Source organism: Hipposideros armiger, unplaced genomic scaffold (genome assembly GCF_001890085.2).
Source record: "Hipposideros armiger isolate ML-2016 unplaced genomic scaffold, ASM189008v1 scaffold_102, whole genome shotgun sequence".
Lineage (NCBI taxonomy): Eukaryota > Metazoa > Chordata > Mammalia > Chiroptera > Hipposideridae > Hipposideros > Hipposideros armiger.
The window spans coordinates 2,962,734-2,986,695 of NW_017731452.1; the positions used below are offsets into that span (position 1 = coordinate 2,962,734).

General features: G+C 39.0%; 1 protein-coding gene across 3 annotated transcripts in view; it reads left to right on the top strand.

Moving 5' to 3' along the window:
• CFDP1 (chromatin remodeling protein CFDP1) overlaps positions 1–23,962 on the top strand; it is a 112,589-nt gene that overhangs the window by 7,019 nt on the left and 81,608 nt on the right. For all 3 annotated transcript variants that reach the window (XM_019646450.1, XM_019646448.1, XM_019646449.1), the window contains exons 2-5: positions 6,789–6,906; positions 8,509–8,734; positions 9,024–9,151; positions 16,085–16,204. In XM_019646450.1, coding sequence (XP_019501995.1) covers positions 6,789–6,906; positions 8,509–8,734; positions 9,024–9,151; positions 16,085–16,204 — 592 coding nt within the window. The remainder of the gene's footprint in view (positions 1–6,788; positions 6,907–8,508; positions 8,735–9,023; positions 9,152–16,084; positions 16,205–23,962) is intronic.

The following is a 23,962-nucleotide window of genomic DNA, read 5'->3' on the forward strand; positions in this document are numbered from 1 at the left end:
TATTTTTGAGAGCTTGAATGTCTAGAAATAACCATGTGACCCTCAGGCATGATTGATAATTCATTCCGTATAGAATTCTGTGTTCTATAATAATTCCAAGCTCTATAATAATTTTCCATTTGATTTTTAAAGGTGTTGCTCCATTACTTTCTGGCTTCCAGTGTTTCTATTAAAAAACATGTTTTGTTGCTGATTTCTGCTCGTTTATGATCTGTTTGTCTCTGAAGGCTGATAGAATCTTCTATTAGTTCCTGATATTTTCTGGTATTTCATAATCATACCTTGGTAAGAGTCTGTTTTCATCCATTGTGCTGTGCCTTCTGGGACTTTTTATTTTGTTTTTTTACAGGTTTTCCCACTTTTTTATTTTTCTGAAATCCTCATTCATAAGTTGAATCTTGTTTTAAATTTTTTTTTATGATTTTTATTGGGGAATTGGGGGGATGGGAACAGCACTGGGGAATTGGGGAAGGGGAACAGACAAGTTGCTGTCCTTTTGTTCTTCAGTCTAGTTGTGGAGGACGTTGCTTCACTGGCCCAAGTTGGCACCATCATTGTGCTCTTCCCGGGCGAGGCAGATCAGTTGCCGGCTTCTGGAAGGCCGCTCACGGCGGCTGCTGGCTACATACAGTAGCCCATGGCAACCTACTGCCACAGGGGCTGCAGCCTACGTTGTCGGCGGCGGCAACTCACGGCAGCCCAGCTCCAGGTTGAGCTGTTGTTCAGCATCTTAGCTGTAGAGGGCAGTGTCACTGGCCCTCATATGTGGGATCTGAACCAGGGCCCTCTGGCGTCCCAAGCCAGTTCTTAACCATCGTGCCACTCGGCCGGCCCATAAGTTGAATCTTATGTTACATTTTTCTGGACTGACCTCTAATTTTTATTCTCTATTTTCTAGCCATTTGACCTTTTTCCACTTTATAGGAAATTGTCTATTTTATCTTCCAATATTTCTATTGTTTTCTCCTTTCATATTTTTAATTTTGAAGAACTTCTTTATCCTTTGAATATTTGTTTTTTATAGCATCACATTGTTTCATAAGTGTATTATCTTATTGCTCTATGGATATTAATAATAATTAAAAAAAAATTTTAAACTTACATACAGTAAAATTAACTCTTTTCAGTGTACTGTGCTATGAGTTTCAACAAATGTTTAGAGTTGTGTAACCACTACCAAAATTAACAGCTCCAAAACTGCCCTAATTCTCCCCCACCACACACACAAAAATGTATAGATCATGTTGTCTGTGAGTAGAAAGTGTTATTTCTTCTTTTCCCATCGATGTATCTTTTAGTTCTTTTGCTTGCTTTATTGTACTTGATACGACTTCCAGTGCTGTTGAATGGGAGTGGTGACAGTAGACATCTTTACCATGTTCCCAGTTTTAAGGGGAAAACATCAGTATTTCACCAGTTAGTATAATGTTAGCTATAGGTTTTTCACAGATGCTTCATGCGTGCGCGCATATGAGTGTTTTAAACACTACATTGACTAACCTCCATCACACAGTGCTACCAGGTGTGTGCTGTTGTGCTCTCTGTTTTACAGATGAATAAACTGAGGCCCCCATAGTCACCCAGCTAGACAGTAATAGCGGAGCAAGGATTTGAACCCTAGCAGTCTGCATATACTGCCTCTTGCAGATGCCTTTTATCCGGTTAAAGAAGTTCCTTCTATTCCTAATTTACTGAGAGGTGAACTTTGTCAAATGCTTTTTCTCCATCTATTGTGATTGCGTGTGGTTTTTCTTCTTTTGTCTGTTAATGTGGTTAGTTACTCGTACAGTGATTGATTTTTAAAGTTTGAACAGCCTTTTATTTCTGGGATAAAACTCACGTGGTCATGATGTATTTTTATATATTGCTGAATTTGATTTGCTAATATTTGTTGAGGAGTTTTGCATCTGTGTTTATGAGGGATGTCGGTCTGTCGTTTTCTTGTAATTTCCTTGTTTCATTTTAGTATCAAATAATGCTAGCCCCATAAAATGAGTAAACAAGCTCTGTTTCCTCCAAGGTGATTTTTATTTGTTCTATAATATTTGTTATGGACTTTATAATATTGTTTTGGGCTTTATTATGTTAGATGCTGTTCAGGTTTTCTGTGATTCTTAGTTTGGCTCATATTTAAGCACGAGGGACTAAAAAGATGAGGGAAGCTCTGAGTCTTTGGACAATATTTATTTTGTGCTTCATTGTCTATAGGGAGTTATTCTGCTTCTTATTTTTTTCTTATAGTAACTGCATGCAATTTGATCTTGATTTTTTTTTAATTTAAAATTTGCTTGTCTCTTATCAGTGAGATTGAACATCTTTTTAGATCCAGAGCCATGTGCATCTCCTTGTCTGAACCATCTGCAACACTTGCCCATTTATATGAAAAATAACTTTATATCATTACAAAAGCAGTGCATAAGCTTTGTAGAAAATTAAAAAATGCAGACAAAGGCGAAAAAAAATAGAATCATTAGTTTCTCACCACCCAGAGATTATCAGTGTTAAATCCTTTAGTGAATACCCCCTCTAATCTTTTTCTTCATCTAGGTATAGATGTTTGTATTTTTTCCCAATCTGAAATTACACTTTTTCATGTTATTTTGTAACCTGCTCTTTTCAGTGAACAATCTCTCCCTATCCATTTCAGTCAACTTTCAACTCATCTAGCATATAGACCATATTCAAGTTTTCCCAGTTTACCCCAAAATAGCTATAGCTTGTTTGTCCAAATCAGAGTTCAGTTCAGGACTACACATATATAGTTGTTCCATCCCTTAAACCTGTTTAATAGAAACCTTTCTCCAATGACATTGATTTGCATGAGATCAGGCCTTGCAGAATGTCTCACCTGGATTTGAACCTGGCAAATCCAGAGCTGCTCCCTCATGGTGGTGTTTTAGGTTGTTCCTTTGTCCCTTGAATTTTCCAAACATTAGAAGTTAGGTCTAAATGCTTGATGGGTTCAAATAAAATGTTTTTTACTAAAATACATTATACATGATTTGTGTGTTTCAGAAGACATGGTTGATTCCCATAGTTGTGACTGTTGGATTTGGATGAAGACAGTCTGATCCCTCTAGTATATAATTGTTTTCTCTCTTGGACCTGAAAGCATTTTGTGTGGCAGTATACCTAATAATTAAAACTTAAATTGTGTGTGTGTTGGGAGAGTGAAAAGGATAACTATTGCATTGTTCTGTACATCTGAAACTAACAATAAAAAAATTTAAAAAAAATTGTGTGTGTGGTTTGGTTTTTTTGTTTTAACATTACCTGATAGCCCTAGCCTAAGTTACTACTATCATTAGAGTGTAAGAAATGTTTTTCTAGTTCTGTGGTTCTTTTACATTTATTAGTTGATGTTCTTCTGTAAAGTATAGCTTTCCTCATCATTTGGGGCAGGATAAATGTTTGATTCCTTTCCCTTAATTACCAATTTTCAAAATGGGGAGTAATTTTAATAGTAGCTTAAAATGGTACAAATTAATTTTTCTTTCTGTTTTTTTTTTTTTGGATATCATAAAGGGTTCACAGGTTTTTATCGATTAAGTGTCTTTAAATCTACTAGCAGTTATTCCTTTTAATGCTCAAGTCATCACTTTTGGCCACTAGGTCTTCTTTCAAGATGGATTTTATGACCTCTTAATGTGACCCATTATCCTTAAATAGCTTTCTTGCTTTCTGGCACAGCAAAATGTCCTAGTTTCACCTCAGACTTGAAATTAGCTGAAGTTTCTTTTTTTTTTTTTTTTCCAGGGAGGCCTTTTGGTGATGAATTAATTATATTGAAGAATGAGATCTCAACTTTAGAGAGATGCTCATTGCTACCTAAAATGACATTATTTGTATTCCAGTGTGAATAGACTGGAAAATATTTATCTTAAAAAGAATTAGATTTCAAATTGATATTTTTAATTCAGTATAAACGTGTTTTCACACTTAGTTTCACAATTAATTTCATTGATTTTATAAATGTGTCATTTCTGAAAATCTGGATTCCTAACAACATAATTAGTTACTTTCACCTATCATATAAAGGAAATAGTTTCACAATATCCACATTGATGTTACTACAAGAAATAGAACTTTTTTGGTTTTTAGACTGTATTTTTTTTTAAAGATTTTTTTTTTTAATTGGGGAATTGGGGGATGGGAACAGCGCTGGGGAATTGGGGGAAGGGAAACAGACAAGTTGCTGTCCTTTTGTTCTTCAGTCTAGTTGTGGAGGATGTTGCTTCACTGGCCCAAGTTGGCACCATCATTGCGCTCTTCCTGGGCGAGGCAGATCAGTCGCCGGCCTCTGGACGGCCGCTCACTGCGGCTGCTGGCCGCTCACGCTGGCTGCTGGCTACATACGGTAGCCCATGGCAACCCACTGCTACAGGGGCTGCAGCCTACGCCGTTGCCTGCGACTCACGGCACCCAGCTCCAGGTTGAGCTGTTGTTCAGCATCTTAGCTGTGGAGGGCAGTGTCACTGGCCCTCATATGTGGGATCTGAACCGGGCCCTCTGGCATCCCAAGCCAGTTCTTAACCATCGCACCGGGCCCTAGACTGTGTCTTGCTAAGGATGTATAGTCAAGAAACTGTGTTTCTAATATAGGAATAGTCAGTAATGTTGCAACAACTATGTATAGTGCCTGATGCCTAGACTAATGGGGGGAGGGGGGAGGTCACTGCATAAATTATATAAATGTCTAACGACTATGCTGTACACCTGAAACTAATATAAAATTATATTGAATGTCAAATATATATTTAATTAAAAAAAAAACAAAAACAGAACTGTGTTTAAACTCCTTGGAATAAATCCCTACTTTGTGGGTCATGTTATTGTTTGGGTGTATAGTTATGTTTATTTGCTTATTCAAACTGTTCTTAAGGGATTTTCAAAATTCTGTAGAAAGATAACAGAAAACTCTAGCTTCTGCCCCTGCATACTCCACCTTGCTCTATCCTGACCTTTATAGACAGCTATTTTCATTAGTTTTTTGTTTATCCTTCCAGTGTTGCCTTTTGCAAATGTAAACAAATACAGTGCAGCTAGGTACCTAGCATGGTGTGTTTATGGCTTTAAAAGTCCTTTTGCTGTAGTGATTTTACTGGGGTGTCAGGAGGAAACAAAATTACATTTGTGTGTGTAGACTGCCATCTTAACCTGAAACTCCTCTTCATGAAGCATCTTCACTATCTTGGTGTCTGGATAGCAAACTTTTTTTCATTTTAGAGCCCTTATATTGGGTTGTAGGAAAAGTCATGACGTATTTTTTCTATGTTTTTCATTGCAAAAATGCATTATGACTTTCCCAACAATCCAATATTTACTGTTCCCTCAGCCTCAAATGCTTAAATATCCAGATTTTCACATGGCTGGCTCCTTCTTAGCATCTTTGTTCTTTTTTTCTAATCTCTGCTATCATATTTGTAATTTTTAAGAGTTTGGGATGTTATTTTGTTTTAGTTTTCAAAAAACAATTTTTTTTCCATCATCTTATTCTTATTTCATTCATGGATGCCTCTGAGGATATTAATTATAAATAAAGGCTTTAAATTTTTTTTAAGTCTTTTTTTTTTCTAGTTCTGTTTCCTTGGAATTTCTTTCTACTTGTTTTCAGTCTTGCCTTTTGTATTGGAGGCTTTCCTCAAGTGTTTGGTAGTCCTTGGTTCATTGAGAGTGAAACATTTAAAAGCTGATTAGATGTACAGGAATATTCAAAACAGCACTATTTGTAATAGCTCCAAACTGGAAACAACCTACATACCCATCAACAGAAGAATGCGTAAGTGAATTTTGATGTAATCATACAATGAAATACTATTTCGGGATGAGAATGAATCAACTATACATATAACGATGTAGGTGACTCTCACAAACAGAATGTTGAATGAAAGATGCCAGACACAAACGAGCACATACTGTAGGCTTCTGTTTGCTTAACAGTCAGGAACACAAAAAACTAACCTCTGGTATTTGAAGTCAGGATTGTGGTTACCTTTGGGATGCGATTGGTGGCTGGTGACTGCAAAGGGGCATGAGTGCCCTTCTGGAATGTGGTCATAATGTTCTGCTTCTCGAGCTGGGTGCTGGTTATACAGGTGTGTTCACTTTGCGTCATTTCATTGAGCTGTACATTAGATTTGTGTGCTTTTTGATATGTGTTATACTTCAAATAAAAGTTTATATGAAGTAAAACTAGCTGAATCTCCATGTGGGCAGGATTTATTGACTGGTGTCCACAGTGTGGACAGACTGGGATCTTGGCAACACTTCTTTGTTGGGAATGCCTGAATGTCAGTGTCTGAGGATGGGGAATAGACATGTTTGTTATTTCTGCTATGTCTAACTGGAAGTCTTTAGGCCTCTTTTCTAAACCCCTTTTATTGACAAGACAAGGTATCATTTGCTTTTTTTGGAAAGATATCCAAGATGAGGTGGGAGTATCAGTTTTTTCTTTGAAAAGAACAGTAGCAGAAGTGGAATTTCTGTTTATTCATTCAGCAAATATTTATAAAGACAAACAGGATCCACGTCCTCGTGTAGAGCATAGCAGAAATTCCAAACATTAAATATAAGTGGGATGAGTTACGGAGGAAAATGTGGACTGCCACGGGAGCCTAGAATCTGAGAGCTTAGCTTAGTCTCCAGGGACAGAGAAGGCTTCCCTAGGGAAATGATATTTTAGTTGAAGAATAATAGAAAGTACTAGACTTTTTTGTAATGAAAATGTCTCATCTTGTTGTGAAAGCCTGTATTCCTGTCTGTGTGACCACCCTATTATGTGATTTCAGGTGGAGAGTATAGTGAAGATGATGTAAATGAATTAGTGAAGGAAGATGAAGTGGATGGTGCAGAGCAGACACAGAAAACCAAAGGGAAGAAAAGAAAGGCTCAGAGCACGCCGGCCAGGTGATGCTGCCCTCAAGGCCCTTAGAAGTCAGCGGCTGTCACAACAAGTCTCATTGCTGGGATTGGTCTGATGATAGATTTCTTGCTGCCAGGGTTTCTTACCTTTTTCTCTTGAGGGAAACATTTGGTGACATTTTTAGGATTAAATTTTTGGTCTCTGGCGAGCTTTACAAAATTTTGAGCTTCAATTAAAAAAAATTTAATAGATAATATGTACACGTGTTTAAAGTGAAAAACTCAATTACTACGAAAATGTGTACACTGTCTCTAGCCCATGTGGCTTTGCCTCAGAAGAACTATGTTACCAGAGATATTCTATACATGTACAAGCATGTATGTATATATTTCCTACTCTCCTTTTAAAACAAGAAACAAAATAGTGTACTTTGCATATTTCTTCTCATTTTCATTTCACATCTTGGAGATGATATCATGGGAGTATATCTAGCTATACCTTATTCTTTTCAGTGATGGCATAATATTTCATTATATGATTAGACTTTATTTAAGGATTCCCTTACTGAGAGACATTTAGATTGTCCCTCATCTTTACTACAACAAGCAAGACTGCAGTGTCTTTGTATATGTGTAGAAGTATCTCTGTAAATCAGATCTGTAGAAGTAGAATTGTTTGATCCAGGGTTATATGCACTAAAAATATTATTTAGAGATATTAGCAAATTGTCTTTCATAGACCTGGTACTGAATTACACTCCCACCAAAAGTTATGAAAATTCTGATAGGTTATGTAACTCAAATAAGAGAATCTTCCATAGAAGTTTTTTATTCTCTTTGATTGATGTTCCTGTCTTCCTGGGCACTGAAGTAAAAAAGCAGATTGTAGTTTATAAAAACAGAAAAAAAAGGGCCGGCTGAGTGGCTCAGTTGGTTAAGAGCTCGCTCAAGGGTTTGAGCTCTGAGCAACAGCGGTTTGAGTCCAGCCCGAGCTGAGTTGCCACTGAGCTGCCAACAGGTGGCAGGATGGCTCAGCTAAAAAAAAAAAATAAATAAATAAAATAAATAAAATAAAAACAGAAAAAAAAAATTTAGGTATTAGATCCACTTTACGTATTAGAAGTCAGAATTAATTTTCTCTCATGAGCCTTGGGCCCAGTTCTTTTGTCCTTGAGGTTTTCTGTATTCCAGTTTTCATATCCTCAGAAAGTGGAAAGAAACATGGCTTTCCCCCACCACAGAATTCTAGGAAGAAACTCTCCTCAATAGACATGTTCTCCAAATGTAATGACTTTAAAAAAGTCAAAAATACCTGACATAGATGTTCTTGGAACACTGCCAGACAGATTGATTCTGTGAGGTGATTTTGGGTTTTTCTTGGTGAAAATAGCTGGTCCTGACTTTAGAAGTAGAACATTATATTTTGATTGAAAGTGTTTGGGGGAAAAGCTAAAGAGCTCAATTCTTTTTTTCTTCCACAAAATTTCAGTGTACCTCTCTTACGCCCCACTCAATGTGCGTCTTTATCAGTTGCCCCCAGATCCAAGTTTTCTTAGGTTTGCAACATTATGTTTCGAATTGAGGAAGGAATAACTGAAATCATTTTGCATTGTCTTATCTTCTTTGTGTGTGACTATTGGTGATTAGGAAGAGAAGACAAGGTGGCCTCATGTTAGAAGAAGAGGAAGAGGAAGAGGAGGATGCCAGTGGGGAATCTGGAGGAAGTAGCAGTGAGGGGGAAGACTCAGCGGCAGAGCAGGAAAAAGGCACTGGGTCAGAGGATGCAAGGAAGAAGAAGGAGGATGAACTGTGGGCCAGCTTCCTCAATGATGTGGGATCCAAAGCAAAAGTGCCCTCGAGTCCACCAGTTAAAGTAAGTTGATACATGAATGTTTCCCCGGATAGATTTTTTTCAATTTACAGACTGAGATTTGAAACTTACAGCAGAAGTCAGACTACAGAGATGCGTTTTGATAGTAACTCTATTAAGCGAAAAGCAAAGCATTCCCTATGGTAGAAAAAAATAAGCTTTTTATTCAAATAAATTTTCAATAGGTCTTTAGCTGTTCAGAGATGACACATTTAGGAATAGCCATAAACAGCATGTTTGAGTGGTTCTTTCCTTACGTGAAACTGATTACATTTCTTAACTTTTCTCATAGAAAAGAGAGGAGACTGAAGAGACGAGTTCAGGTACATCGGTGGTCAAAGCAGAAGAGCCAGAGAAACCGAAAGAAACAGAAAAAGTTAAAATCACCAAGGTGTTTGATTTTGCTGGTGAAGAAGTCAGGTAAGATGACCATCACAGCCTTCAGAAGTAGTTCTTTTAAAAATGAGCCCCCTTCTAAATGGTGTTAGACATCTGGCCTCATTCCAACCCATCGTAGTATTTTGTAAGTTATATTAGATCTCAAGGAAAACGGGGGCTCTGTGAATTATCAGGGAACATGAGAAAGGTCCTTTCACATATGGTAATGTACTTTGGGGTATTATGATGTGGTTGGCTGAGCAGAAACAAGAAAATAAATGTAAGAGTAAATTAAAGTATATGGTCCCTTACTCATGGCCATGCTTTGTGACTTTGACTGAGTCATTTCTTCCTTTATTATTTTCCTTGACTGTGAAGTATGAGTCTCAGTGAAGCCTTTGAAATCAGGTAAGAATTGAAAGTACCAGGAGAGAAATTTGCTTCCAGTTTTATTGCCTCACCTTAACTCTTTCACTGCGTTGATTTCAAGTTTTTTTTCCAAAATGTGTCAGAAATCCACAAAAAACAAAAGTTGATATTTTGACTTTTATGTATTTGATAATAACAATTTGAGCTATTTTGTATATAAATGACATTATTTTTATATATAAAAATTTCGGAGAGATGCCCGAAAGGAATATTGTGTTGTATGTGAGCTGTCTTTCAATAAAGATCTTAAGGGAAAAAGAAATTTTTGGTATATTCATTCGGATATAAACAAACATCAAGGCAAAAGGGTTAATATTATTGTTTATAATTGATTCATGAGGTTTGTTACTGGTTTAGAAAAACAGTAGGGGCTTAATGACCTCCTGGTTCTAGGTAAGAGCTACATGCCTAGAATTTCCTCTTTCCTGTTTATTTAAATTTTATTATGTGAAAACAGCAGATCTGTAGTTTAGAGCTAAATGAGAACAGATTAAGTCCCAATCGATAATATTTTAGGTAGTCACATTTATTTTCTTTGACAGTAATTAAAAATATAATTTCTCTGAAAGTATGATTTCCCCTAAAATTGATACTCTTAAAAATAATATCTACTTTCCAATGATTTTTTTTGTCCAGTGAAAATACATCTCGGAAAAAAGGATTTGGCATTATTCGTTTTATAAATGGTGTGGAGCAAAACTTATTATTATTTAAAAATACTTCCTCCCCAACTTTTTCTTCTGAAAAATTTCACTTACAGAAACGTTGCAAGGGTAATATTACAAAGAACACCCACATAGTTATCACATAGATTCACTGCTTGTTAACGTTTTGCCTCTCTCTCCTCCGTATATATTTGTATTTCTCTTTTTGTTTTGACTGAACCATTTGAGAAATACTTGTACACATTAGAGAATTTGTTCACTCATAAATACTTCAATACTGTTTCCTAAGAACAAGGACATTCTCTTTCGTGATACAATATAACTCTCCCATCCAGTAAATCTCATTTTAATGCAGATTATTATCTACACTCTCTGTGGTGAAGGACCCTGATTTAAAATTTTCAACCCGTTGCAGACCAGTACTTTTGTAAAACACAAAAAAAAGGATTTATAGAAAAATAAGTATAACATACAAGCCCAAATTTTTAGCAATAAAATTTAACAGACATATAATTACATATTAATAAACATAGTCAAAATGAACATAAGGTAGGAAAAGGAAAAGAATTTATAACTATACATGCTGTTCATTGGAAGTGTGAGTGTAAGTGATTAATACAGGGAATCACTGTTATATTTATACCCTTTCATTCTGTAATTGAAACAAAAAACTAAGTAAAACACCAGCTCTCAGTAGTGAACATCTAGACACATACTTTGAATAAATGCTGTGTATATTAATTTTTAAAGTTTTTAATATGACAAAATAGGTTAATTTTTTCTTGTTAATTTAATCTAAATTGGGTTGATGAAATTACGACTTCTGTATGTAAATTATTACAAATACTGAATGGGTATTCAGGAAGCCTGCTACTTCTGTGATTGTCAGAAGAGGGCAGCACCATGTCTGTCAAACATGAATAAGGAAGCACTTTTTTTTCATATAATAATAAATATTAATATAACATATTCAAAAGTAATATAACATATATTCAAAAGTAATAATATATTTTATTACTTTAAAAAATACGTTACAGAGATATATAACATGACAAATGAAAGTTCTCTAACTCTTTTCTCCAAAAGAAAACAAAAACCCTGTTAATACTTGGCAATTGGGCAGGATTTTTGTTTTAAATTAAATTTTTTTTTTTTTTAAGATTTTTTTTTTTTATTGGGGAATTGGGGGGATGGGAACAGTACTGGGGAATTGGGGGAAGGGGAAGAGACAAGTTGTTGTCATTTTGTTTTTTAGTCTAGTTGTGGAGGACATTGCTTCACTGGCCCAAGTTGGCACCATCATTGCGCTCTTCCCGGGCGAGGCAGATCAGTCGCCAGCTTCTGAACGGCCGCTCACTGCAGCTGCTGGCCGCTCACGCTGGCTGCTGGCTACACACGGTAGCCCATGGCAACCCACTGCAGCAGGGGCTGCAGTCTATGCCGTCACCGGTGACTCACGGCAGCCCAGCTCCAGGTTGAGCTGTTGTTCAGCATCTTAGCTGTAGAGGGCAGTGTCACTGGCCCTCATATGTGGGATCCAAACAGGGGCCCTCTGGTGTCCCAAGCCAGTTCTTAACCATTGCGCCACTTGGCCAGCCCCAATTAAATTTTTATACTCAAATTCAGGTATTATGAAGAATCCTCATGTAGGAACTTGGGAGGCCTGAATTTTAATGGACAGCCAGATACAAACTTGGTGTATAGTTTTGAGCATATCTTTTTATCTCTTGATGTCATTATTTTGCCCTTTTTTTTGTATCAAGTTAGGAGCATTACTACATCTTTAAGAAATGTGAGAAAGAGCTAGTGATGACTGGGAAGAATTTGTAAGTATAAGTATAAGGTAGTGTTAGCAGAAAGTTAGACTTTTATTTCTTTCTAATTATGTTTCAATTGTTAGATTTTGGATTTTTACCTCTTCATTTTGTTTTTTCCCCACTTGAAAAATGTGTAGCTTATTAACCTTGGAGAATAAGGAAAAATAGTATTTTTTTTATCCTTCCCTGTCACATAACCAGCTGAGCCAGTTAGCTCAGACTTTCCTAAATGATTCACGTTTGGAAAAGACCAGTCATGGAAAGTTTATGCTTAAATAAAGACTTCAGGGAGTTCTGAGTTAAGTGAAAATGAAGTTAAAATGGAATTTCTGCTGATAACACTTGAATTAACTACTGCTAATAGTGGGCCTCCTCTTGTCAGGGTTCCCTCTTTTATATTAAGAGAACTCCCACGGTTATACTTTTTCCATGCTTCCTTTATAACTTACTGGAGATCAAGTATTGTCATGACATGTTTTCATGGTTGGCTGCCCTGATATGATAGCCTGTGAGCCCCTTACAGGCAGAGACCGTGTCATATCTTTTTATAGGTCCCACATCTAACACAGTGCCTGGATTTAGGTTGCTTTCCAGAAATTTTTTACCAAATTATCTCAGGTGGCTGCTATACAAGTTTTTTTTAGTCCTCTGGTAAAACAAGTAAAAAACAAAACAAAACATAAAGACTTCTTTTACTTTCCCTATAATTTGGGCCACTTGATCTTCATCTTCTCTTATCCCCAATATTCTAAAATTTCATAATGATGTGGGCCTTTTTAAAATTTGCTACATCAGATGTTCTGTGGAACATTCTTTTTGTAGAGATTCATCCTTCTAGAAAATTTTCTTTGTTGATAACCTCTCCCATATTTTCTTTTTCTGAAATTCCTATTTGTTAAATTCATGTACTAGTAAGGCTAGGCTGTGCTGTGCTGGGGTAACAAATAAACGCAGATACTCAGTAGCATAACACAGTACATATTCATTTTTTACTGGTGCAAAGTCCAGTACAGGTTGGGTAGCACCCTATCTTATACCTCAGCCATCTAGAACACATAGCCTTCGAGGTTGCTGTGGCAAACGGAGAGTGAGCAAATAGATTTTTATTTAATTCCCCTGTTTTCAGAATGAGACTTCAACCCTGGCCTTTGAGTCTAGAATTTCTGTGATTTTCATTTCTCGAAAGAGTAATAGGCTCTGCTGAATTAGTAACAGACAGTAGCCTCTGGAATGAGGGAGGAGGGGACCTGGAACCTATTTGTTCCTGATGCAAACTTGCAGCTGGTTTTAGTCCTACGCCTCCACCTTCAAAGGTTCCTGGGCCTTCCTAGAATACCGTAGTACAGACTGTTTTGCTTTTTGTTGGCCATTCCATATGGCTACAGGTCTAAGGGATCAGAGAAAACAAAAACCTAAGCCAATTTCTACTTGTCTGTTTGCTTTCTATCTTCTGAAAACTTGATTGATATCTCTATTCTGTTATCTCTCTTCTTATTATCCATGTGTAATTTTGCCTTTGTAAATTTGTTTACACTGTTTAGCAGAAATTTGGTAAGGAATGGAGAAGAAAGCCTGTGTTCAGACCACCATTTCTAAGTGGAAGTTTCTACTTGTTCTCCATGAGCCATCTCAGGTCTGCCCCAGGTTCTACCCAGGGCAAGGAGATTGAAGGCAACTCTTTCTAGTCCAATACTCTGGGACTCTGCATTAAGCTTTACGTTTGGATGTGGGTTTATTTTGGTTGTCTATATAGTAGTGCAAGTAGTGCACCCCAAATTTTAGTGGCTTAAAACAATTGTTTTATTGTGATTTCTCATAGTTCTGGGGATGGTTGGGCTCAGCTAGGCAGTTCTCAGGGTGTCCAGGCAGCTGTAGGGGCTGGGTCTGGAGCCATCTTGAAGGCTCCCTTACTCCCACATCTGGTGCCTTGGGCTAGGAAGACTTAAACACCTGGGACCTGGACCAGGCTCCTCAGGCCCCTCTCCTCTGTGTGTGTGGCCTTCCCATATGTTCTCTCCAGCATGATGGCTTCAAGGTAGCCAGACTTCCTGTTGTGTGGTAACTTGGGGTTGCAAAGGTGCATTCCCAAGAGAGAAAACCTGGTGGAAGCTGTGTCACCTTTTACCAGCAAGACTCAGCTCACTTGCACTGAACTCTGAATCAAAGCTGCCAAAGGCCCACCCAGTTTCAAGGGGTGGTGATATACACCCACCCTCTCGTTGGCATAGAATCAAGTTCTAGAATAGCATGTGGGATGGGAAATTTGTGGCAACCATCTGTGGGAAATAGAGTCTATTGCATGGTTCTTCTCTCTGCCTTTGCTACTTAATCTCTAGCTAGTATTGAAAAAGTAACTTAACCCCTTAGACTTCAGTTCTCTCATTCATGAAATGTAAATATTTCAGCTGTTGCCGAAATGCTGTGTAAGGAACCATCCCCACATTCAGTGGTATACATACACCAGTATGCATTTGCTTGTTGCTCATGTGTTTCTGATTATCTGGGTTCACTAGGCTTGACTCCAGGCTGCTAGTCGGGTCCAGATCTGCAGCATGTGTCTTTTGTGCATCTTGGACCAGCAGCAAGTATACCTGAGGCATATTATTCTAGTGGCTAAAGGGTAGCACTCAAGGGCAAGTGAAACAGCACGAACACATTGGAAGCTTCTATTGCTGTTAAATCAGCAAGCATCTCACCGACCACTGAAGCAAGTCATGTATCCACACTCAACATTAGTGGGGTGGGGAAGTATCTTCTTGGTCAACAGGGAAGGAGTGAATATTTGCTGAACGACGGCCTAATCTGTCATATAAATTCTTCCTCTTATTTTTGACTCTTGACTCATTACTGAGAGGTTCATTTGGGAGAGCTGAGGGATGCACAAATTAAGCCTGATAGAGAGTAGGACCAAATTTTGGGGGGCCTTGAAGGCAAGACTCAGCAGTTTACGTTTGATCCTCTGAGTAATACTGAGCCATCACAAGAACTTGAACTTGAGCAGGGACTAACACAGGTTTTTTGTGTTTGTTTGTTGGTTTTTGTTTTTTAAAGTAGCCCTTTAAGATTAACTAGGCAGTCTTTACCAGTGGAGATTCTTAATACAAAACTGTCCAACTCTTGCTCTGTGCCACTTGTGTGGGTGACACAGTACTAAGTTCAGGAGTGAGATGGCTCTTAAGAAAATTTGGTTCTGATCCTAAGAAGCCTAGAAGGAAGGAGAGAAGAGATAGAGACTTATATTCCTGCAAAGATGGAATTTAAAGGATTCACCTGTCGTAATTGGCCAGTCTGATTCTGGATGACCTGGTTGAACACTTGTAATATAGCGACCGTCATCCTGGACCCTATCCTACAGATAGATTGGAATTTAAACAGGATTCCTCAGATGTTTTTGTTGACTTGTCAAGCCTACGTAGGCATTGGGCATTTCTCCTTTATTTATCTGAAATTTCAGGTACCGTAAATATCCTTATTTTTTCCTTCTCAGTTTTATTGAAGGCAGTTTTTTCCAGATTTGAAATTGGACAGGTTCTCAATCATATAAATGCCATTCCCAAATTAGTGCTGAATTAGCCATTTTTAAGGGATCTTGTTTCATCTCTGCGTTGTTTTTTAGGTGTAGAACAGGAGCCTTCTGCCAAGTGTTTCCAATTGTTTATACTGTTGCTTTTCTCTTTGAAAAATGCCAGCGTTTTTCTCCCAAATATTCCATCTCCCCTTCCGCTTTTACTGGGCCTTTACGTGTGAGTCCTAATCGACACGTGCGGGCCTTTTCCAGCCTTCACATCAGTAACCCCCAAGGCCTGTGATTCAGGAGTGACTACTGGCGTGTTTCGTGATGGAGGGGATTTGAGAGAGATAAGTTCACATACATTGTTGTTTCGTTTAGTCTGGGAAAATGTCTTCATCTAGAACTGTTGTAGTAAACTTGAACCAGAAAGCTCAGCAGCCGGAACTTACTGAAAGCCCAGTGGGTATTTTCTTTGTTATTTATTCCCTGTTTTAGATTTTGTTTCTCTCTTTTTATTCCTCTTGTAAACTTAACATCTCCTTCCTTGGAACAGGGTGACTAAGGAAGTAGATGCTACATCTAGAGAGGCCAAATCCTTCTTCAAGCAAAATGAGAAAGAAAACCCACAGGCTCATGTCCCTTCAGCTCTGCCATCCCTGCCTGCCGGGTCCGGGTGAGTAGTCCAGCCCCAGACCCAGATGTCCCTGGCACGTTGGAGAAACTGTTTTCAGTTTAAGGACCCGCTTTAACTGTAGCTGTCATGACTCCTTTCCTGAGAGAAGGAACCATGCTCTGCTCTGCCTTTGCTGAAATATTTGCCAACATGGAAGCTGCAGTGGAAAATTAGCCATAGGTCTGTAGTTTGATTCCAGCCTGAAAAAAGTCCTGATTCACAGTGTTGACTACAGAGCTGACCATGTAAACTTTACATTTAAAAATAGTTTTTGAATGATAATATCATCAAAACATCTAATGAAGATTTGGGCTGAGGACTCACTCCCACCCCAAGGACCTGAAAAGCACATTAAAAGGTCAAAGCTGATTTACAAATAATTCTATTAACAGATTGTCAGGAACTTAATAGCTTTTCTCCCTTCATAGTTTCCATATTACTTGAGTTATTTTTAGCAGAAGACTAGCATTCTCTGTCTTTGGAGGAAATAAACACCCTTTTCTTCTTAACCTATATGTAAGAAGTAGAGCCTCACAGTGAACATGAGAGCCCAGGGCACTAGCCTACAGAGAAGCGACATGGACCACACCTGTGGGGAGCTCTGTGTCCTTGAGGTGTCTGGGTTACAAAAATCACCTATAGGGGCTTTCTTACCCTTCTGTTAGAGTTGCCACTTCGTCCTTTTATCCCTAAACATACTTAACATCATTGCTATGAACAGTAAAGTTTTGTTTTGTTTTTTTACATTGAAAAAAAATTAATGAGTTTTCCTATCAGATAATAAGCTGTGCTAGGACAGGCCTTTCTCATCTCTGCAGCCCTGGCTCCAAACAACTCTGTGTTACACTGGTGTGCTCCCCAAGGTTGTGTTTACCCAGAAGCAGCCCCTCAGATGAAGGTTTGAATGCAAGTCGTTAATGTGGAAGGTGATTTCAGGAAGCCCCAGTAGGGAGTTAAAAAGAGGGGAGAAGGAAGCCAGCACAGGTGCGTTACCTAGCAGGTCACTGCTGGCGGTGGCCAGTACTCAGCCCTGCCGGGGAACTCGGGGATGGTGAAGAATACAGCGAGGGCAAGGAGGCTGGGATATTTATCCTCCAGTTGTCATCTGTCACTGGCTCTGCTGCTTCCACCTGGCCTCATTCCTCAGGCTGCGGACTGTAGGTGCTTGCAGTAAGGTGCTGCTGTCAGGGTGTGCCATGGCGGTGAGTGTAAGGACGTGTGGCTGGGGCTACGTCCACATCTGCTCCATACTCCAAGCATTTCTCTCCCACTGGAGCGACCAGGTGGCAGGAGTCATGTACACAGAACCCTAAGAAGGAAAAGGATATAAGTGCTTTGTTACCACAGTGGAAATGATGTAAATGCTGACAAAGGCAGTTGTGGATGGACCAGAGTAATGTGAACAGTTCTCCAGGCTTGGCCTTGTTAATACGCTAGGCCAGGACTTTTCAAGCTGTGGTTTGCAGTCACCATGTAAAAGAAATGAAATAGGACACAAAATATTAGAATACATCACATAGTGAGAGTTAATATTGCTTCGTAACATTTTTATTTCAGTTACTGATGTGCTGGTACTGGGTCACAAAATAAACTATTTTTAGTGAGGATTGAGATTTTTAAAAAGTGAGCCTGTAGGCTGAAGCAACATGTTTTTAAGCCTTATAATCATTGTTTGAAAGGGATTCTCTTCAGACCATTAGCTTGCAAACTCTATTGACTGCCACTCGCAGTAAGGAATACATTTTACAGTATGCCATAGTACATGCATAGATATAGGTATGTAAAAAAGTGAAATAAAAAGTTAGTGAAATAATATTTACCTTTATGATATATGGTGAGTTCTCATTTTCTGTCTTACATTATTATGTGTAGTATGTGTTATTTTTATTTTATTTTATTTTATTGGGCTATTGGGTGGATGGGAACAGTGCTGGGGAATTGGGGGAAGGGAAACGGACAAGTTGCTGTCATTTTGTTCTTCAATCTAGTTATGGAGGATGTTGCTTCACTGGCCCAAGTTGGCACCATCATTGCACTCTTCCCAGGCAAGGCAGATCAGTCTCCGGCTTCTGGACGGCCGCTCACGCTGGCTGCTGGCCGCTCACGCTGGCTGCTGGCTACACACGGTAGCCCATGGCAACCCACTGCAGCAGAGGCTGCAGCCTACGCCATCACCGGCGATTCATGGCAGCCCAGCTCCAGGTTGAGCTGTTGTTCAGCATCTTAGCTGTAGAGGGCAGTGTCACTGGCCCTCATATGTGGGATCCGAACCAGAGCCTTCTGGCGTCCCAAGCCAGCTCTTAACCAATGCGCCACTCGGCCCCCCCTGTTATTTTTTTAAATGTTATGACTCATTGAATAGATTTCACAATCTATTACAATCTGAATTTGAGAAAATACTAATCTAGACTACATATAGATTAGCCTTCTACAGGCTTTTACTTTGGTTACCAGGCTCGTATCTAGTATTATTAAATAGTGTCTCTTGAATTGATTAAAAGTATTACTGTGAAAGTTACCTCTGGATTAAGTGTCAGATAGAATTAAAGGCAAAGTTTCTTCTACCTTAGGTTTGTAGCATAGTTAGTTTCAACTAGCACAATTTTTACCTGTAGCCTCCTTACTTAGTGGTAAATAATCCCTTAAAATAATCCCTGTTGATGCTTAGAGATTCTATTTGGAAACTACGTGTTTCAGAAAATCCTCTGTCACTGTAATTATGAAGATAACTAGAGGAGGGAGAAGTCGCAGCTTAACAAGGTCAGCTTGTTGAAGTCACTAAGTCACTCGTGGAAGTATCACTGCATTCTGGATCCATGCCTTCCTTTCTTAGAAAGAGCTAATAAATAGCCTTTCTAGGATAAGAAATCTGCAGAGATGATCTCTATATTAGGGAGACCCAGCAGGGAACAGATGGCATCCTCAAATTAGGATACTTTGAGGAGAGCTTAATAATTCACGAAGTAATGAAAAACCGCAGGGATAGGAATAGTGCAGTGTCCCCGGGGCTGGTAATAATGAGGCTCCATGACCACCCCTAGACCTGAAGGGGCAAGAAGGGGAGCAGTTTATGGCAGCCAGGGCCTTCTGACAGGAGCTGAGACCTTCACTGAGTGAGGGACCCTCCAGCGAGAAGCCAGGAGAATAAAGACCCAGATCTCTCACTCCTCCCTCCCATCTCTTGCCAGGACACTCCATTGACCACTGAGTCTTGTGAAAGAAAAACTATTCTGATACTTGTTAAAATGGTAAGGAAGATTTACTCAGGATTATTGCAGTAGGTGTTAAGACTATCAGAATAGGGACGAGAGATCAGGCTCAACTCTGAATACAGCAAAGACAACTGGGGATTGATAGCCAAGGAAGAGCATGAGAGCGGGCAGGGTGAGTGGATGGACTATCACTAAGAGAAGACAAGGGTGGGAGTGGGGGGATTCTTGCTGAAGGCAGGCTAGGACTTATACATCAAAGGTGGAAAATGAGGAACTCCGTCAGATATGGAGAATGATCGGATAGATCAGATATCAAGAGTGGGGGATTCTCTTTAAACTGACTTTGCAGGACTCTTGCTAAAACTGAGCTGTGCAAGCCCAGCAAGGACGGGACCGAGATTGAGACCTAGTTGAGGAGAGGACTCAGAGAAGCCTGACCAAGGCTTGATCCAGAAGAGTTTTTCGTCCATACAGGGCAGCATCTGGGGCAGAGAGCAGTGTGGAGGGAATCTGGAGGGGCCAACCGTTAAAATATCTTTCAGTTGATTATACTGACTCCCTTTTAAAGGGGTAAAGTGAAATTTAATCAAAATCAATTTTTTTGCAAGTTATAATGGGACATAACAGATTACAAGGATATGCCTGCCTGAATAAACAAGTCCTCAGAGCTGTACATGAAAATGGGGATACATTGAGTTAATGATACAGTGTACCCTGAATTTCTGAATAATCCAGAAGATGACCCTCAAAGTTGGCATGACCATTTTTCTTGCATCTCAGAAAGCTTCTACAGTTGTAACTGTGCTTGGGAAAAGACAGGGTCAGGAGGAATTCCGCTGATCTGGTGTCTCTAAGTACGTTTTATCTGTGCCAACACTAGCATCTGCTGCAGGCTCAACGTGAATGGCATGGAAAGTTTTTCTAAAGGAAGAATCTATAGGAGTAATCCAGTTTATTAAAAGAAAATTATTCTAATATTTTTTTCCACAGACTTTTTTTCATTTTCATTTTTGGAGTTGCTTCAGTTTATAGAAATTGCTGAGCAGAAATACTTTATTTATTTATTTTGCTTCTCTCTAAATAGATTTTAGCAATACAGGAAAACCAGAGCAGGAGAGTAAAACATCCTGTCCCACATCCTTTGCTAGCGAACAAGAACAGATTCACAGGAGCAAATGTTTGTAACTGAAAATGCATTTCCTCCACATGTTTAAAATAGCACACTGCGTAGGCTATAAAAAAACCATAGTTTATGCTTTGGGAATAGAGTAAACCAAACAGCCCATTTGAATTAGAGACTGACAAGAAGCACTCCCTCCATTTGGTAATACAAAGCACAACGCTCAGTGTGTCTGAATTCCCACAGTTTTGTTACTCTAAGCTCTTCTTCCACTTCTCATCCTCTCCCTTTGTCCTCCCCCCACCCCAGTCTTCATTAGCAATATTATTGGCCACTTGAATCCAGCTTCTCCCAGAGTTTGTGGATATCTGGCTAGTCAGCTTTCAAACCCACTTTTATTACTTACCTTATTCCAGCAGTGGGCTATTGGTGGGCTGTTAGTCTCATTAAAGTTTATAATCCTAGCCATAGGCATTAACTTGTTTTATTAAGGGCTTATTATTTAGTTGCTTCCTTACAGATTGGGAATGACCTAAGGCAATAAAGCACAAGGGTGAAAAACATCCTTTTCCCATGCAGTTTTGTTTTATTTTCTCCGTCTGTTGAGGGGGAAAAAAGGCCTTACTGTTGAATCTCCAACAACATCATGGGTGTGTCAGTTTAGCAATGTTTGCCCCAAATATAGAAGAGACAGAATTCCTCAGTGTCATGATGAAGCAGAAGACCAGACTAAAGACCTGAGAAGATTGTAATTCCTGACTTTTTGTGGTTTGTCAGTATTCAGCCTATTTGCCCACTCAGTGCCCGGGAACCTTTCATTTTTGCAACAGTCTTCCTGTCTGAGCAGGTAATCTGATCTCTCCCAAACTCCTTGGACATGAGTTAACATGACTGTTGGCTTTCTAAAGTTTTACAAATTTTCAGTATATAGTTTTGATAGAGAGAGGACTGATCATTTCACTTTAAGTAACAAAAATCAGATATAGCTGCAATATTAGGTGGGAATGTTTCTAAAATTTGATCAGAATCTCTTGTTACAGTGATTGATCAAACCTCTGACCTATGTTGATTTATTTTTTAGGTCTTTTATAGTTAAAGGAGTTGCTTTCATGCTGAGAGGAGCATTTCAAAGCTAATTATATTTCATGTGTTTTTACTAACAGGGAAGAAAGGACCCCCAAATTATTCTCAGTAAATGTGTTTATATCAACAACAACAAAAAAAGACAAGTTACCTCAGAAACCTGACTTCACCTCTTGGTTTGATGCTCTCATGAAAAGCCTGATGAGCTGGCATGTCTGTGTGCCTGGTGAATAGATGTACAGTTGGCCCTTGAACAGTGTGGGGTTAGGGGTGCCAATTGCCCCCAAAGAAAATCTGTATAACTTCAGTGGGCCCTCCGCATATGCGGTTACCCAGCCACCAGTGGGTTTGAACTGTGCAGGTCAATTGAAAAAAATAGGCATAGTAGACCCAAGCAGTTCAAACCCACATTGTTGAAGAGTCCACTGTACATGGTGAGCATGGCCATTCCAGGAAGAGGAAAATCAGTTTTTTCAGAAGAATAAATATCATGGGTAAGGGCTTACTGGTAATTATAATAATTAAGATAATTAGAAGAAAGTGAGTATTCCAGCAGATGTAACCTATGGTATTTTTGGACTCAATAATTTTAAATTGTGCTTTTCTCTCTCTAAAAACGGCTTTATTGGGCTGTTTTTATTTATTCAACAATTTAAATTATACACTTCGCTGGTTTTTTCTGTATTCACAGAGTTACGCATTTATAAAGCTGTACAACCACAATAATTTTCATCACCCCCAAAAGAAATGCTGTCACTCTTTCTCTCCATCCCCACCTGTCTTCCCCACCCCCAGGCAACCACTAATCTATCTTCTGTGTCTACACTTGCCTTTTTGGATATTTCATGTAAATGGAGTCATACAATATCCTTTTGTGTTTGGCTGTTTTGACTTAGCATAGTGTTCTCAAGGTTCATCCATGTGTCTGAACTTCGTTATGGCTGAATAATATTCCGTTGTATGGATGTACTGTATTTGGTTTATCCATTCATTAGTTGGTGGACATAGGGTTGTTTACACTTTTGGCTCTTGTGAATAATACTTCATGAACGTTCATGTATAAGTTTTTGCATGGACATGAATTTTCATTTCACTTGGGTAGATACCTGGGTGTAGAATTGCTGGATCATATGGTAACCTGGATATGCTCTTGAATGAGCCATAAGAGAACAATCTAGGAGTGTTACCAAGGAGTGGGTGATTTGGGTGCTTAGATTTCTTCCACCATGATTTCTTTGACATATGCACACTTCTATATGTCAGCTCCTGCTGCAGGAAAAAAAGAAATTAGTGGAAAACTATAATGTCTAGTAACACTGGAAAAGCAATGGCTAGAGAAAAGACAAAGCAGTTTCCTTCTGTCATAATTAGCTCTAGAAGTAAGGAGAGGGTATTAAGCCTTTTGATTTGTTCCCACAGCCAGCTGTAAGCTTTCTGCTCACTGAGACTTCCTGTTTCATGATAATTTGGGATTTTGGTTTTCGTTGACTCAGGGCTGACCCTGTCCTTATTTTATTACTGTTTGTAAATAGATGTTCTTGAACTTCCCACTGACTTTTGAATTTAACTTTGTTATTCTTAGTGGATGTGGTACTGCCAGTAGGAGGTGTTCAGAAATGTGTGGTGAGATATTTTGGTTGTCATATGACTTGAGACCGCTGGTGGGGTTCGGGGTTACTAAATCTCCTCCATCGCTTAGGGAGAGTTTGTTCAGAGGATTTTCTTTTCCAAGATGCCAGCAGAGTTCCCTTTGAGATACGTTGTTGTAGGGAGCTGGAGCCCCTCAGTTGTATAACCACTGAACTTGCCTTCAATTTCTGGCTTGAGATCCTACTTCAGGGCAAGCATTCACAAACTGGCAACCCATGGACCACATCTGTCCGTAGAGGTTTTTATTTGGCCAGCATTGAAACATCAGGGGAGTTAACATAAAAACCTGGGATACTAGCTTTTATTCAGAAATGAGGAGTTGTGCCGCTGCCGTCCCTCTTCTTTCCTGGTGACATCGGTGAGCTGGAGCAGGCAGGTGGTGTTTGCCCTTTCCTGCTCCCTACTCAGACAACGCCACTCATTTCTGTTACCTGCCTGGTTCCTGTAGTCAGGTGCTTGTCACACTCTGGATGACAAGTTTCCCTTTGATGACCAGATCAGTTATTTTTGGAACCAGTTCTCTAGATAAAATATTAGATACGTCTATTATCTTCTCAGACTGCAGGTTAAACATCTCTTTACCTTTTTTGAAAAGACTAAATAGCTTCTATTTATTGACAGCTTACCAAATCTAATGCACTGTGCTAAGTGTATTATTTCATTTAACCCACGTAAACACGCAAGAGGCAGGCA